This window comes from Falco punctatus, assembly GCF_963210335.1.
Source record: "Falco punctatus genome assembly, chromosome: 1".
Taxonomy (NCBI): Eukaryota; Metazoa; Chordata; class Aves; order Falconiformes; family Falconidae; genus Falco; species Falco punctatus.
In genome coordinates this window covers 69,186,795-69,202,528 of record NC_137580.1, presented here as the reverse complement: position 1 = coordinate 69,202,528, position 15,734 = coordinate 69,186,795, and the positions used below count along the sequence as shown (strand labels likewise).

The window sequence follows — 15,734 nt, the reverse complement described above, 5'->3', positions numbered from 1 at the left end:
AGAATTTTGCAGCACAGCAATGCAGCACTGGAGGATGGAATAAACAGTGACAAGAGGATTTACACAGAATACCAAGATTCTCCCAAAATGATACTGAACACACACTCTGGGGCCATTTTCCTAAAGTTAATCTATATCACTTTTATATGATCACTATGTTTTTGGAACCACTTACCAGTAAGTCATTATCATACAAGGTGCAATTAGTCAACCATAGTCTATTATCAATTATCAAAACCATGAGTATTTCTGTCATCTCAAAGTAAAAATTCTAAGCAGCTCATGCACAGCTGCCACACATAGAATACCACCAGCACTAGCAAAAGACAAAGAAGAAAAGACATGACTGGACACTTACCACTTAATAGTACCTCCCTCAGCTTTCTTATGAAGCAAAGCTTTCCAGTGTTCATGGGTGGATTTAATAATTTCAACAGCAAAATCCTAGTTTACATCAAGGAAAAGTTTTATGCATTAAAATGCTATTAAACAGAAAAAAAGTCACAGAACTAGTTTAGTAAAACATATTTTTCATCTGTTTTTTTTAAGGGCCCTCCTTCAAGGCCTCATTAAATTTCTGTAAAATATAACACCCTTTTTATGAAAAGAAACAAACTTCACTATCTGTCAAATACAGTGGCAACACATTCAGGACTTTCCCTTGGTCCACAGCCAGAAAACATGAAGGCTGCACAAATAAATCAGCACTAGATGCTAAGCAGACACCTACAGTTGTAGAAAACTGTACTAGGTCCTAAATGGGACAAAGTGTCAGCTACGACTCCTCTGTCACAGATACACATCAAGGTCAGAGTTAAGGTTTCCCCTCTAGTGACAAAATTTGCATTTACTTCATTAATTGCCCAATCATATACTTAAGCATTTGCAACAATGTAACATGTCAGCTGCTTAACAGTTTTTGTTTGTTTTAAACAAAAGTAATATTGGGGGCATGGTAGGGATGAGAAAGTTTTTAAAAAAATAAAGTAAAATAAGCCCTCGCTGTCCAGATGATGATATCTAGACTGGCTTGCAAAAAGCTGCCAACAGAACATGCACGCTTCCTAAGAAGGAGAGACTTGGCAAAATGCCACTGGAACATTGTGAACTTCACCAGAGCTGCTGGAGCATAGCCAACAGCTGCCGCCCCACATTCTGGATCTCTAGAAATGTTGGAGAATTATTCAAGTGCTCCACACCAGCTATCCTGGGGCATTTAGTGCCTCAAGCCTGAACTCCAATGGCCTGACAGGGATATACCGTTAAACTGTCACTACAGAGTGACACTCTGCGTTACAGAGCAGGGCAATTTCCAAAAGCAGTTCCTGAGAGAACAGGGGAGAGAGATGAGGTTATCAAGCCTTACAACTCTACACTGGATTGATTTAAAAGACAGTTCTAGTGCAGAGGGGAGTCAGAGCATCTCTTTAATCAGACAAAACATGTAAGTTGCCTGTGCTGGTTAGAAGGCATTTTATAACTTTGACAGCACACTGCAAGGCTGAACTAGCTGACACACGGGCATCATTCCACAGGAACCTGTGACACTTTTGCCAAAAATAGTCTACAGAGAGTGTGCAATACATGATTTTCAAATCACTTTTACTCAAATCACACCCAATTTCCTTTGGAAAAATCCAGGTATTTTCTTCAGTGAGGTCTATTCCCAGGTCCACTCTCCTTTCAAACCCTGGCCATTTTTACTGTAGGTAGTTGAAAACACCATTCATTTTCTAAAAAAAGACAAAATATTTTTTCAGCCTTCAAGCCAAAACCAGTTCAAATGTTTTCACATAGAACTACCAGGAAGAAGTATACCTTGAGCAAATACCAAATATGAAAAAATCTGCAACCCATTGTCTGCCTTAAATGGCATGGCCTTAAAAAAATTGTCAGGAAAATTTATCAAATCAGGACTGAAAAAATACCTGAAAAGACTATTTGTTCATTCCTCTGACAGTAAGAATGAAAATGCTGTGAAAAAACCTACAAATGCACAGATAAGTGTGTAAGTCTCATCAGGATTAGGACTGAATGTTTTGGTTTTGTTCGGCTTTTTACTGACTTCCGTTAATAAACTATGCATTTTCCCTGAATAAAATGGAAGGCAGCAAAGATTATTTATTCCTAGCCTAATAAATCTTTTTCAAAGATCCCTCCTATAAAAATTCTTTTTGTTAAACCTCATCCTTTACAATTCCAAAAAGTCTATGATGTATTAAAGAGGCTACATGACAGAATGATGCATCTTTAGTTTTGGATTATCTTCACCTTGTCTTTAAATTCTCCATTAAAAGCAAACTGATTTTCCGGTTTACCATCAGGGACTTTATATAATCTGAACCAGTCAACTGTAGCCTCAAGATAACCTGGCTTGTGCTTCTTAACATCGTCAATATCTGTAAATTAAAAAGAAAAAAAAAAAGGAAAAAAAAAGGACTGGTCATTTTTACTCACAGTTTTTGTAACATTCATTTTTTAAAGTCTCATAAAGGATCTGCAAACAATTTGATTTCACTGAGCACTTTCAAAGTCATTGCGGAACTTCACTTCATTACATCAGATGCCCATAGTTGATATCTTACGCTTTCACGACCACGCTGAACAGGTAAACCAGTTGCCTCCTGCCCTTCATTAATGAAGGCCCAAAGGGACAATGATTAAAAGGACCATACTTCTGACAGGAGAAGAAGAAAATTCTATATTTATAGGCTTTCATCTCAATACGTATCTCTTGCAATACTTAAGATTATTCAGTGAGGTAACTGTTTTCCCCAGCAACTGCAGGGACTAAAAGCATTTCTTGACAATGAAAGAATAGCTAGTAAAAACAATTTCAACATACGGATTTTTAAACCAGCACCTCAAAACAAAATACAGGCTTGACTTCTCAAAATTACCTTAAAGGCATCCATCCCTTTGCTCACATTACTTCCAGATTCAGCCCATTAGATACAAGACAGATATGTGCCAGGAGCACTAAACACTAACTCTACTGATAACCCCGTGATATCTGCATACTCACAGTGATAAGTCAATTCTGCCTTTACCTCTATAATCCTACTGTGCAAAGATGGAACGGGACACAAAGAGGAATGCATGCCATTTGCAGGACACCCTTGGGAGGCAGAGATGAACATTGCCACAGTGGGTACAGAGAGATTAAACAGTCACACAGTAATTCTGCTCAAGGGCTATACTACTATAGCAAAGGCGCAGTTCATGATCTTAAATGTTCACTTCTACTGCACCTATCAAATTTTACCAGGTTGTCCTGTGAGACTACCATCAGTTCTGTCACTTGCAACAAAGTGGTCCTATCACCCCCTTGGCAAATTAACTCTCTGGCAATACGTTTACATGGAAAAGCCTTCAACACAATTTTAATTGATTTTGATATAATAAAGGAATTTGTCCTTTCTGGAAGCAAAGTACTTTTTGTAGCTGGTGTAATCCTTCTCTTTCCATCTATTTCCCTCCTAATGTCACTTCTAATGGAAATGGGAGCTGACTTTTTATTGCTGTACTTTGCATGCAGTCTTCCAGCTTTTTCATAACTTCACTTTGCCCACTTCCCATGGTGTTATTCTCTTTTTCTGGTGTTTTTGCAAGTCAGTTGCTGATTTCTCCCTTCTCAATTCCCTCTTGCTCTCTCTCAGTACTGCTTGGTTACTTCATTCTCTTCTGCCATAGATATGCCTCACTAACTGACATCTCCTGGTTGGCAGTGATTCCTAGCAGATACTCTTCTGTCTATCCAGTCCTCTAAACCAGATTTTCAGAGTGCTTAGTCTTCAAAATTGACACCTAGTCCTGTGCTTTCCATCTTTGAGTGCCTAAATGTCTTTTTAAAGATCTAGGCTGTGAACCTGAACAAAGACATTCAAGTATTTCTAAAAAGGACAGTATGAGAAGGGAACAAGCCTTGCGCTACAGACAATGCAATTCTCTGTAGACCACCAAGAGAGATGACACATGGACTGAACTGTGTGACCAAACCTATGTGAGAAGATAAGCCGAGTGTTCATAGGCATCTCATAGATGCCACTCCCAAATTCCACTGGATCACACACTACCCAAGGAATAAAACATAAAACTTTGAAGAACCTTATGTAAATTTTTGCTTCTGTACACACTTAATAGGGCTACGTGTTTATGGACTCAGAAGTAAAACACATTTTGCACTTGGCTGCTGGCCATCTGCCTGTAGAAGATTAGGGAGTTTCATTGGCAGAATCCCAGAAAAAAGCAAGGGCACATAAGGCTATGCTAGAGGCAGGACTTCTAGCTGAATACATGTTTTAAGAGTACAAGAAGTCTTTCACTGGGATGGGTGGGTGAGACCAACCAAGAAGAAAAGATTTAGAAAAGGGTGGGGACTTGGTTGGATGCTTCATTTGGGCACTAATAAAACTGCAGCTCCAATTCAAACTGGTTTCAGGACTACAGTATATCATCCTGTTCACTCCAAGTGTGGGACCATTCTCCCATCTTGAGCCCTTGTAATCTCCTCCTCTTGCGAGGTTTGAACTCACAAGTTCTAGTACTTGTTGGAAGAGACAGTATCTCCTCAGGTCTGTAAAGCAAACTAGGCTGCTGCAGCAACCTCCTTGGCTTCCAGCAGCGAATGAACCCCAGACCTCCATCTCTAGACACTACTTAAATACTTTCTCAGACTGCTGGTCCTTTCTTCTGGTTCCTGTTCCAGAAAATTTCTCTCCTAACTCTGCTTCTCCACTCCTCCTACTTGGTTATTTGTCTCCTATTCCCATAAAAACCATTCACCAAAAGTGTCTGTCTACAAACTGACACCTGTGCCCCTCCCCACCTGTTGTTCCTTATTTACAGGCCTTGGTTTTATTTCTTTAAAGGACTCAAATATTAGAATAGGCTTTGGGGCAGCCTTTCCTTACCTCCTTAAGACAGGGATGACCACCCTTCATAGACAGAATCATGTCTCTGAATTTCACATTCTCTACTGGAAGATACCTTGCCTAGGTACAATGACTACACAGAATCAGGCTACAGCATTATATGCCCCCTAAAGTACTGGCTGCTGTATATTCTCTTTTTGAGGACTTAAGAAGGGGGACAGCGGTTACTTTTCTTTCCTTGGTCCTTGCAAGTTACTTTCCTTCATCCCCATGCTTCACTTCACTATTCTTTATTATGAAGGACAGCTACTGGGCACCATATGAAGCTTAAATGGTTGAAAGAAAAAAAAAAACACCAAAACATCTGTATTATAATGCATTGCTTGGGGGCAAGCAGCAGGAAAAAACGTGTATGTGTGTGTGCGCAAGAATAAATTGATCCTGTTGCTGTGCAGTCAGCACGAAGCACAAAATATAAGGAAAACAGGAGCTCTCACATCCATGACAGCCATGTCTTCAGCTCCTTACAAGCTGTCATAGAAAAGCTTGAAAGACGGCTTGCCCTCCATTCCGAAATCCAAACAGCATCTTTTGGATATCAGGGGGAGAAGGAGAAAAATATACTTGGAGAACAAAAGACTAAGTAAAGAAAGGTAAAATAATAGATCGTGATAAGCAGTACAGTGATATATGATTTAAACCAAACAAACAACAACAAAAACACACCAAAACCCACTTAAATGTCTTTCCCACAGTAGACGCTGTTAAGACACTTTCTTCTGACCCTGACTGCTTACCTTCCCTCACAACTACGTACTCACACTGATGTCAAAAAGGGCTTAGCAAGTATGGGAGTAGCAAGCACGCACCTGGCCTAATGCAGTTTCATCCCCACAAGCAGCTCTTGCAGGTATATTATCAGCAGGTACCCACTAGGCTCTAGGTGGTAACGTCTTTATACTGCCTACATACAACCATAGGTCACATTTTTCTGGGCACCAAAGTTAAGCACCAAGGGTTTAAAAAAAAAAAAAAAAGATAGCTAATCACATTAAGTGTGCAGTTTAGTCTCAATAAGGAAAAATCTCTGAAGGCTGGCACAAACAACCACTGCTAGCTCTCTTGTCAATAGAGTGAGCCAATGCAAACGCAGATCCCAATTCTATCTGGCTTTGCAAGACAGCAACAAAAGCATTTGTACCAAACTACCGTTTTTAGTACAACAGATGCTGCTTCTTGCAAGCAAAGCTAAAACAACATGCTTGCAGCAAGCTTTCTAAACAAGGTCTCTGGGAAGAGAGGACATATGTTTTTAATAACATCTTATAAACATTTACAGGAAGCAGCAGCAACATTCCATATAAAGGCATTTGGTGTATTTTGTGGAGCCTGGTGTGAGGGGGTAGGAGGGGAGCCTCAGTACAGATAATTAATTTCTTTATATTGAATGCTTACACAAATCCACAACAAAGGTTTTCAGGGCCTCTCTGCTTCTATGCATATAAATACACTCTCATGCAAGGATCTATAAAAATATATGGAACAAAGTATGCCATATGCTTTGTTTTTGCCATTTAGGGTTTGATCACTTAATTCACAAAGCCAATCTCAAGTTGCATGCTGGAAAAGAAGCGTGACAAGATAGCACAGTTAACTATACCAGTGCCAGCAAATGATAGTGCAAGAAAGCCGGCAGACTTCACCAACTGCTGCAGAATACAACCAGACATCTTTCCAGTAAGCAACAGCAGAAAATGGCTACTGAGATTCCAGGCCAGTAAAATACCTCCAAAATGCCATCCATTATTCATCCAATTTGCTCAGGGAAGGTAAGATGACCTTTTGAGAGCTGGACTTTTCATAAGGTGTTTCAAACACACTTCCTGTTTCAATTGCCAGTGATATTCAAAACCTCTTGTCCAACGTGAAGATGCCATATACATTTAGACCAAACTGCAGCACGGAAGATGCTCATCCTTTCTAAGCCCAACATTGTAAAGCACATCAAGTATGTATGTGAATTTCAATACATTAAATTCTATCCAAATTATGACATAAGCAGACAAGCAGCCTTTCCAGTCCAAGAATTTGTTGCTTCTCATGGCTAGTATTTTACAAAAAAAAAAAAAAAACAAACCCACAAACAAAAAGCAACAACAGCAGCAAAAACACAGCCAGGCCTATTATACCACCAATATTTAGTGTTTGAGTGTGCAGGGAGCTATTAGGCCATTTCCCACACTTGCTTGATCTGAAGCTTTACTGGCTTGCTAATGGCCATCTACCTTGCAACTGCCTGAGCAGAAACACACCACACAGTGGTTTTCAGGTTGCCACAAAGACAGATCTCACTGACATAAAGAAACTCTGTCATAGATACTTGCATCTGACATACATCTTGTATTTGGAGTGAGATTATCCCCACGCCCACCAGTATTAAGCACTATAATTTCAAACAGATTACCTTCACAAGTCAGCCCAAAAAGACACTAAACCCTTGCTATTCCCATGGATGACACAGTTCCCAGTCGAACAGGTGCTAAGCACTGCTTACTATTCCTGGGTATTGTCACTATAAACTAGAGTTTCTCATTGCTCTGTGTGAAAGAGAGAGTTCTAGGCAGGGTTTCCAATTTAAACCAGTATTTATCAATAAATGCCTGCAGGACACAGTACAGTGGAGTGCTATGAATAAACAATGAGAACTGTTCAGAAGTTGGGACTGCTCAGTTTTAAGTTCTGTGAAGTCTCAAAAAAATCAATTGCACTTATGAGAACGATCACAATCCCAGAAGGAGAATATACAGAGTACCTGGGGTGTGCTTAAAGCAGCAAGAAGAGTTAACACACTGTGCGGGCTCAGGATGGGGTTTGCAAGTAATCACCGCTCTGGTGTCTCGGAATTATCTTTTCCAAATGTTCACTGGGGGCTGTGCACATACTCAGCTGAAAGCAAATGTGATGATTCTCAGTCCAATTCAAAATGTTTAACAAACGATATAAAAATTACTGGGCAGACTTAGAAGGCAACACTTCTCTCATCTTTCCCTAGGAGGCCACCACCATAACACAGCAGCACATCAATTACTGAGGGAGATACCAGTTTTATCTGTAGCTGCTATCCCTTTATGCTGAAATAATTAACATATTTGGGAAGGGGGGAAAACAAGTATAAAAGGACATATTGTACTGCCTACTCCAACAGATTTGTTTGTTTTCAGACTGAAGAAGGATTGCTGTTAAACACTGCAAAGCTAGTCATGTTTTGTGAAAGCAGATGGGGGCTTTTTTTCCCCCCACTCCTTTTTCTTTTCTTTTGTAAATCCTGGACTGCAACTCCAATCACAAAGAGAAATCATATTAAATTGGATACATATTTCTGTACTTCTCTGAACCTCAGAAGAACAGTTCTCCTCTTGAAGTTTTGCACCTTTCTCTGATAAGAAAGGATGTACACAGTAATCAACTACAGACAATGGTTTATGCATTCCCCCCTGCCTTTTTTCTTTTTTGTTAAAACAAGACTAAAACTCTTACTCCCCTCCCAAACAAACTAAAGCTGTAACACAGCTGACCAATCAGTCATTACCCGAAAAACCAAACCAAAACAAAACAGAGGGCTTTCAAATAGAGTTACTTAACCCAGTGGCATAAACTGTCCCAATTTTGTCCCTAGTTAGTGAACTCCTTTTAAATTCTCTCACCAGCTTTTCTGATAAAACTGTTGCAGAAATTGTTAAGGAAAAAGGGTAAGAGTTGAACAGAACAATGTATAGAAATAAAGTGCTAATTACTTGTCTTTTAACTACTGACACTTATATTGCATTTTACTGCACATTACAGAGGCTCAAACTGATACTAAGATTAACAGCAAACTATTACTATTTCCTTAAGCAGAACTTCTTAATATCTGTCAAAGTAAAGTCATAAACACTATGTAGTAATTAATCTGTCCAATTACTTTAATCAACATCAACCCAAGAGTTTCCTTTTCCTCATTTCCTCTTATCCCCTTCTTCCCCCACAAGCCAAGTATTCTCCACATGAAAGCAACCTGCAAGAGAACTTGAGAATGAAGGGCCAGCCCAGTGATATACTTGCTTTACATTGAGAAATCAGGAAAAAGCCTCAATGGCAATAATTACTTACAAAACCACTGGATAGCCCTATGCCCTATTCTTACAGGAAGGCCACTCTGTGCCTTAGTGCTCCCTACCAACAAAGGGCAGGCTCTGATCATACATACCTGATGACATACGGTTTTTGGTCTCACAACAATCACTGTCTTACACAAACCTCCTCACTTAATTCTCATGATTCCCAGTAACACTGTGTTTGAGGAAGGGAACCTCCATTTATTCAGAGAGAAGCTGCACTTTACCTGTGCTGTAAAAACTTAACTCCCTGCAGTTTTAACACCTCTGTATCATCTTCTCATGGGAATCTGCAAGCAGAACTCCACCTCACATGCTACTCGCATACATTTTAGTACTTGAATTCTATTTGGATACCAAAAGCATGGTCACAAGGAGGACCAGTCTGGAAAGGATATTTCCCCCTGCACTGCTAGTCATCATCAAGGCTGATATTAGGGTGAGCTGCATTAGCAGTTTACTTTCAAAATTTTCAAGCTAAAAGGTGAAAGTTAATCATCCATACTAGGTAACAAACCCTGGAAGTAACCCAGTTACAACTGACAAAACATTGGAAATGTGCAGCCTTTTTCAGAATGCAACGCAATGCCTGCAAGTATGAAAGGAACAAACACTTTCAACAAGCAAAACAGCAGTGTGCTACACAATCTGAGTAGGTAAATATGCACAATTACACAGGAGATAAGCCTGTAATTTTAAGAGGTCACTTTCTAAGGTGGTTGTGTTTCAGAAGTCAAAAGACTTTCTGCATGACAGGTTCTCCTGAAAATCCAAGTCAATCTTTTTCAAAAGCTTAGTATGAAAACCACATATGCCCTCCTTGAAGGAAGTACCAGATTTAAACAACAAAAAAATAGTCTTGCCTTTCTGATGTCTGCCTTTTATTGGCCTGGGTGGTCTAAACTCAGGTACCATTCTACTGTGCAAGCTACTGACGTAACTTGCATTAAGAAAGGTAAAAATACTTGCCGTGGATTTTCTGAGCTTCTGGGTCATCCGCACTGATAGCAATTATCTTCCAATCTGTCTCTCCTTCATCAACAAGAGCTAAAACACCCAAGACCTTCACCTGAACAATCTCACCAGAAGAACGAATCTGAAACAGAACATAATCTCACAAACATTTGGAAAACACTAAGTAGAATTTCTCTTTCACCTCACAGGCTGCATTTTTAGCCCGCAGCTAACAAAATTGCAAGATAGATCTGTAAACCCAGTACACATGTATTTAACATTACTAGCCTTTCTCCCACCACTGCTATTCTTCAACCGTCAATTCTCCAGTCAGCATTTAAGTAAACAACAAGCCAGAAGAATTTTCCTTCTCTTCTACCCTAGTTCTTCCACACCTTCTTGATGTTCACCCCAAACTGCAACTCAAAAGTATCTCATACTCATTTTTTAACTCCTTCCTGCCTCTTGAATCTCTACTTTCTCAACTCCTGGTCTTAGTCTATCTCTTTCTGTTCCTTACATTTGACTCAAATATATACATATAAACACACACCCCTTGCCCAAAAATATCAGCACAACTCTTTTTTGCATTTTTTTGGGGAACTTACTCCCTACCAGCTAATACTCCCTTCAGAACTCTTTCTGGATCCCTTAAAATTCAAGTTTTAGGTTCCTTTTCTCAAATAAAGCCACCTTCATTGAGGTCATCAATTAAATTTCCCCTTACCTAAAATATCACAAGAGATCCCTCTTCCAAACTCATGCGTTTTAAACCCCATTTTGATACCACAGAGGATTGCTCCATTCTTTGCTGCCTCCAGATACATAAAATTTTCTTTCAGTGAGCCAAACCTTTCCACTATACCTAATAATGGTGTTTGCTGCACCTCTTTTTCATCTATCCACTATGTATCTCATAACTCTGCAACAGGTTCCTGTCTTGTCTAGGCAAGAGGGATCTACTTTTGTCTGCACCTATGAGAAAACTCAAACTCACCTCCTTTGTGGTTCTGACCTTGTAATTTTTTGTGCATGAGACACTACCATACTACTTCATCTTTCAGAAACCTATTCCTAGCTCCGTACTGCTAACAAGGGGAAAAAAAAGAAATCTTTTCCTTCCCCAGAAATCTTAAACTCCTCCTCCTTCACCCCAAACTCACCATCCAGCCACAGAACTTCAGGGTGATGTTCTCTTATTTTCCCTTTTTTCCAGTACACAGACTTTACCAAATCCTGCTTTTTTTCTCTCCTTTTTAAAAAGTCCACCATTTTCTTACCTATTCCCTCCTGAGATCCTCTCTTCATACTTCTGTTATCCCCTGAGACTATTACTACCTCTCCTTGTTTTCCATCCACCCAACTCCTTCCAGAAGTGGTTCCCAAATTCTTAAATTAACATTGACAAATTAAATTAATCCTGATGAAGACAAACCTTTGAACCTATTTCACAAACATCAATAGGATCATTATCCCCACAACATCCTGTAATGTTATCTGTATGGTTCGGATCTTCCCAGGTCTGTCAAAAGAGAAAAGAATTATCAGTTACCAGCTGATCTGCAATTACAATTACTCTAACCACTAAACTACTAATATTAATAAAAACATCAGCTTTCTGAGAACAGGCTGACTCAATGGGAAAAGAACAAACCATCAAACAGCCAATGGACTGACACCGAGTAACTCATCCTCATACTGAGGACAAGTAACATGAGGATTACTGAGGACGTAATAGCAAAAATATTAACTGCATCTGTGAATCAACACATACACTTTATCAAATTTCAGTCATTAACGCATCTGAGGGCCCTGAGTAGTATTTTTTACTAGTGGTTGTGGGATTAAGCTAGGACATTCTACAGCTACATTCTTACTATACACTTTAAATACCATAGCACTAACAAAAGTTGCTTTCAAAAACATGAAGGCTTTGAGCTAACCAAGCTCCTAGGAAAGGATTTGTAAGCACAAAATTACCTTTTCAAATTTTTAGATTTAGGTATGAAAAATTTCTCAGTATTCTGAGATGTGCATGTTCCCAGAACAGCCAACAGCTTAAGACCAAAGAAGCTTCTCAAGGAGGCAAGTTCAAATCCCTGCTCTGAGCTCTGTACAAGCAGAAAGTACAACAGCCACTTATACTAACTTAATTACTAGACCAGTACTTGTTTTATCTCCTACTGGCTAGTAATGAGTAACTCATTCTGAAGTTGAGAAGTTTTCCTGGTAAGAATTTTGAGTCCAAAGAAGTTTTGTTGAAAAGGTGTTAGAACACTCTTTTTCCAAGGAGCTATATTGTTAGCTCCTGCTGTCCATGGTCAAACCTGCACCTCAAACTTGTTCTTGAGAACTTGACCGATACTAAAAGGCAAAATGGTGAAAAGTAAATGCGCCGGTGTTTAGGTAGCAGAATCATCACAAAAAATTGCTGAAGTGTAGTCAAGAGAGAATTGTGGTTTGAAACTTATTTTTCCAATACTCTTTTAAAGTGCTTTTTCTTTAAGGCTGCATCAAACTAGTACTATTCTCTTGCCCAGCTGCACCACTCCACCTGTAAGTTAGAAGGAAAGCTCACTAGAAATACTATTGTTCTCTGTCCAGTACAGTAACTCCTACAGTAATGACAGCCCCTACTGTAATTTTTTTCTTCTCTGTTCCACAGCATAAAACAGCAGCTACAAATACGCATCTTTAAGCCATATACTCAGGTTGAACTTAAAGCAACTGCTCATCCTGATGAAAATCCTCTTGTGGTAATGGAGACACTGAATTGGATTTTTTTTTTGTTACAACTGGACTAACTTCAACAACTGGAGATGTAATAATCCAACTGGTATTTTAAAGTTATTACAGAAAATAAAAGTAATAGTTATCTCCAGTCCTCTCTGACTCACAAGGTAACAAGGGGAGCTGAACATTTCTCCTGGGGAAAGTGTCATCAGTCCAAAATACTGCACTTTGTACAGGAAAACATTCAAATGTTTAATTTTGGCTTTGTACTAAGGCACACATGAATTTCCAAACATTAAATGGGGTGGCTGGTTCCCAGCTATACCTACACAGAAACTTTGGCTGCTGGGACTGCTGACTAGATAAGAACTTCATGGCTACACTCCAGCACCTGCCTGGTATCTCCTCTTGAGGGATCAAATACATAAGCAGATTTTCAGGAGTAAACTTCCACTGCTTATGCAGTTATGTGTAAAGAAAACAAATTTCTCTTTTTTTAGCTCCATCATGTTCTTTAGTACTAATTTAAGTCCAACGTGTTATTCACAGAAATGAATTAACTTTAAAACTTTTCATTACACTCAAAATTTCAGCCATTAGTTGGGCTTTTTCAGGGCTCAAAGTTTTGAATGTGTCAAGATCAGTGAAGTCTCACAGTTTAGAGAAAAGTTAACTAAGACAGTTGAGGTTTAATCTAAAAAAGAACAGCCCTTGTGTTCCCCTTTGTTACAGATATTAAAATTCCCAATTAAAATTTATGCTGCAATACATGAAAATCCTGAATTAGGTGGTTGGTTTTTTTAAATGCCTTGTTTAAGCAGAAAATGGCTACTTGACCAAGTATTCTTGAACGGCAGACCATGACACTTTAATTCTGTCACTACAGCAGAGAGACGCAGACTAAAGATTCAAGATTTCTTGATCATTTAACTCCTTCCTGAAACACAGCACGTGTTTACACCCATGCTCAAATTCTGATCAAAATTTATAGACACAATAAAGCTTAACATAAAAAAATCCTAATTTACAAATGTATCAGAGAAACACCCCTCTTGCAACTGATTTGCATTCAGGCAGTATCCAAGATTTACAAGGCAATTTACACCGAAGACAGAAAACTTCCACCATTATAACAAAAACGTTACCTGTGGGAGGGCACCATAATTCCATATATAACCCTTGTGAGGAAAGATATTTGCCACATATCGAAGCTTGCCTTTCTTTATATCTTGTTTAATGGGATTCAACGGCTCCTCAGTGGCAATCTAAGCAGAAAGGAGGGGTGGAGGGGGAGAGAAAGAGAATGGTAAAATGGAAAGCAATTCATTCTGTACCCAACCAGTTAGAAAGAGCCATTGGGGAGCTTGTGTTTATGGTTTGAGAAGTATTAACAGTACAATGGCCTCACTCTAAATCTCAAGGGTCATGTTCAAAAAGAAGCTTATTAAGGTTTTAAATAATGCTGTGAAGTATGCAAGAAAAAATGAATCTAGAAGAGAAAGTCATAAATTTGTAAGGCGACTGTCATGGTCAAACATAAATACTGAAAGAAACTTCAGTTAGAAGCTCTTGCACTTTACAGTACAAGTTCAACAGACATGCAGATGGTGGCACAAGCTCTTCTGACAACAGGGGCTTTGACAGCAACAGAGGAAATGTTTATCTTCTCAACCTGTTTATTGCTCTCCTATTGCATACACCTCTCCATCACCTCTCGGCATACAAATGCTTTTTAGTAAGCACAAGTTCTGCATAGTCACCAAATGCCAACTTCATGCATATTTAGAACAAGTTAAGCTAGCATTAGAAAGAGGCATTCTTATTCCCAAAGAAGCACTCACAGAAGGAGTGAGCTAATTAAAGCTGAACAACTTAGTATTGTCATCATCCTCCCCAAAACCTCAAATACAAAACCACTGCCGTATGAGTTACCTACCAGACATCAGTTAATTCACTGTAACCATCCTTTTGACACTCCACACCACAACCTAACCCATGTTACCTTGGCTCCTGCTTAAAAACACTTATCTGAATGGCATCACATTTGTTACAGACTCAACTGGTTACACTGGCTCAGGTAGTACATAGCCTCCATGTGTATGCACACAGCCCTTAATCCATATTCATTTTACCACATCCTTGTAAATTACCTAAAGCACAACCACCAAAGCCATCCCAAAGGACTTGCAACTTTTTGAACCACAACAAACTGTCAACAGCATGCTCTTATTCCACAAGTAAACCCTCCCCAAGAACTTAGATTAAGGTTCACACATTTCTGGTTTCACACTTGATTCTACCTGCTTCTGGTGATAACAGTGAAGACCTCAACTATGCCACCTGGGACTTTGACAGAAGTGGAGTTCAGCAATGCTTTTTCTTGATGGAAACCAGGACAAAGAGGAGTAACTGACAACAGCAGACAAAAGTCTCATGAAAACCACTTTCAGTATAATCAAGGGAAGAACAACAGAAATCCAACAAACGGCTAAGCAGATCTGGCACTGGGGATAGAACAGTGGGAAACATTCATCCTAAAGCAAAGTTTAATCTCAGCATGGAGATCCAGACAAGACCTGGTATCAGCACTGTGCCACAGCCTGGACTGAAGGGCCATCAGGACAAAATGGCAAGGCAAGACAACTACCTTAATGATAAATGCAGGAAATTTCAGGTATATTAAAAGTTACACATTAGAGAACTACATCTGCTCTCCTTTATCAAGCCAGAAAAGTAAAAACTCAGTGATCACTGAAACTAACAGGACAGCAAACTTTTCTACCCTTGACATAATGGGCTGAGAGAAGGGGAAGGACAACAACCTGAGTTTTATGTTCAAACAGAATTACCAAAGGGAAACTGCCAAAGAGAACTCTGCTTCCACAATAAATAGTCACCTTAAAATACAAGGTAAATACCCAAGGTAATCCTGCTTGCAGAATAACTGTGGTGGTAAATACAAGTCAAATGATTTTCCGGTACCAAGGAAAGGAGAAAAAATTCTGAAATAACAGGCTAG

At 39.2% G+C, this 15,734-nt stretch overlaps 1 protein-coding gene across 4 annotated transcripts in view; it reads right to left on the bottom strand.

The window, feature by feature from the left end:
• The window catches only part of PPA2 (inorganic pyrophosphatase 2), a 37,828-nt gene that overhangs the window by 7,528 nt on the left and 14,566 nt on the right, over positions 1-15,734 (bottom strand). For 3 of the 4 annotated variants that reach the window (XM_080374054.1, XM_080374055.1, XM_080374056.1), the window contains 5 exons: positions 13,861-13,980; positions 11,418-11,504; positions 9,998-10,124; positions 2,272-2,399; positions 359-444 (listed from right to left, as the gene is read on the bottom strand). In XM_080374054.1, the coding sequence (XP_080230180.1) occupies positions 359-444; positions 2,272-2,399; positions 9,998-10,124; positions 11,418-11,504; positions 13,861-13,980 (548 nt within the window). Of the gene's footprint in view, positions 1-358; positions 445-2,265; positions 2,400-7,686; positions 7,821-9,997; positions 10,125-11,417; positions 11,505-13,860; positions 13,981-15,734 lie in introns of those variants that run through there. The other variant, XR_013925784.1, reaches the window with a different exon arrangement.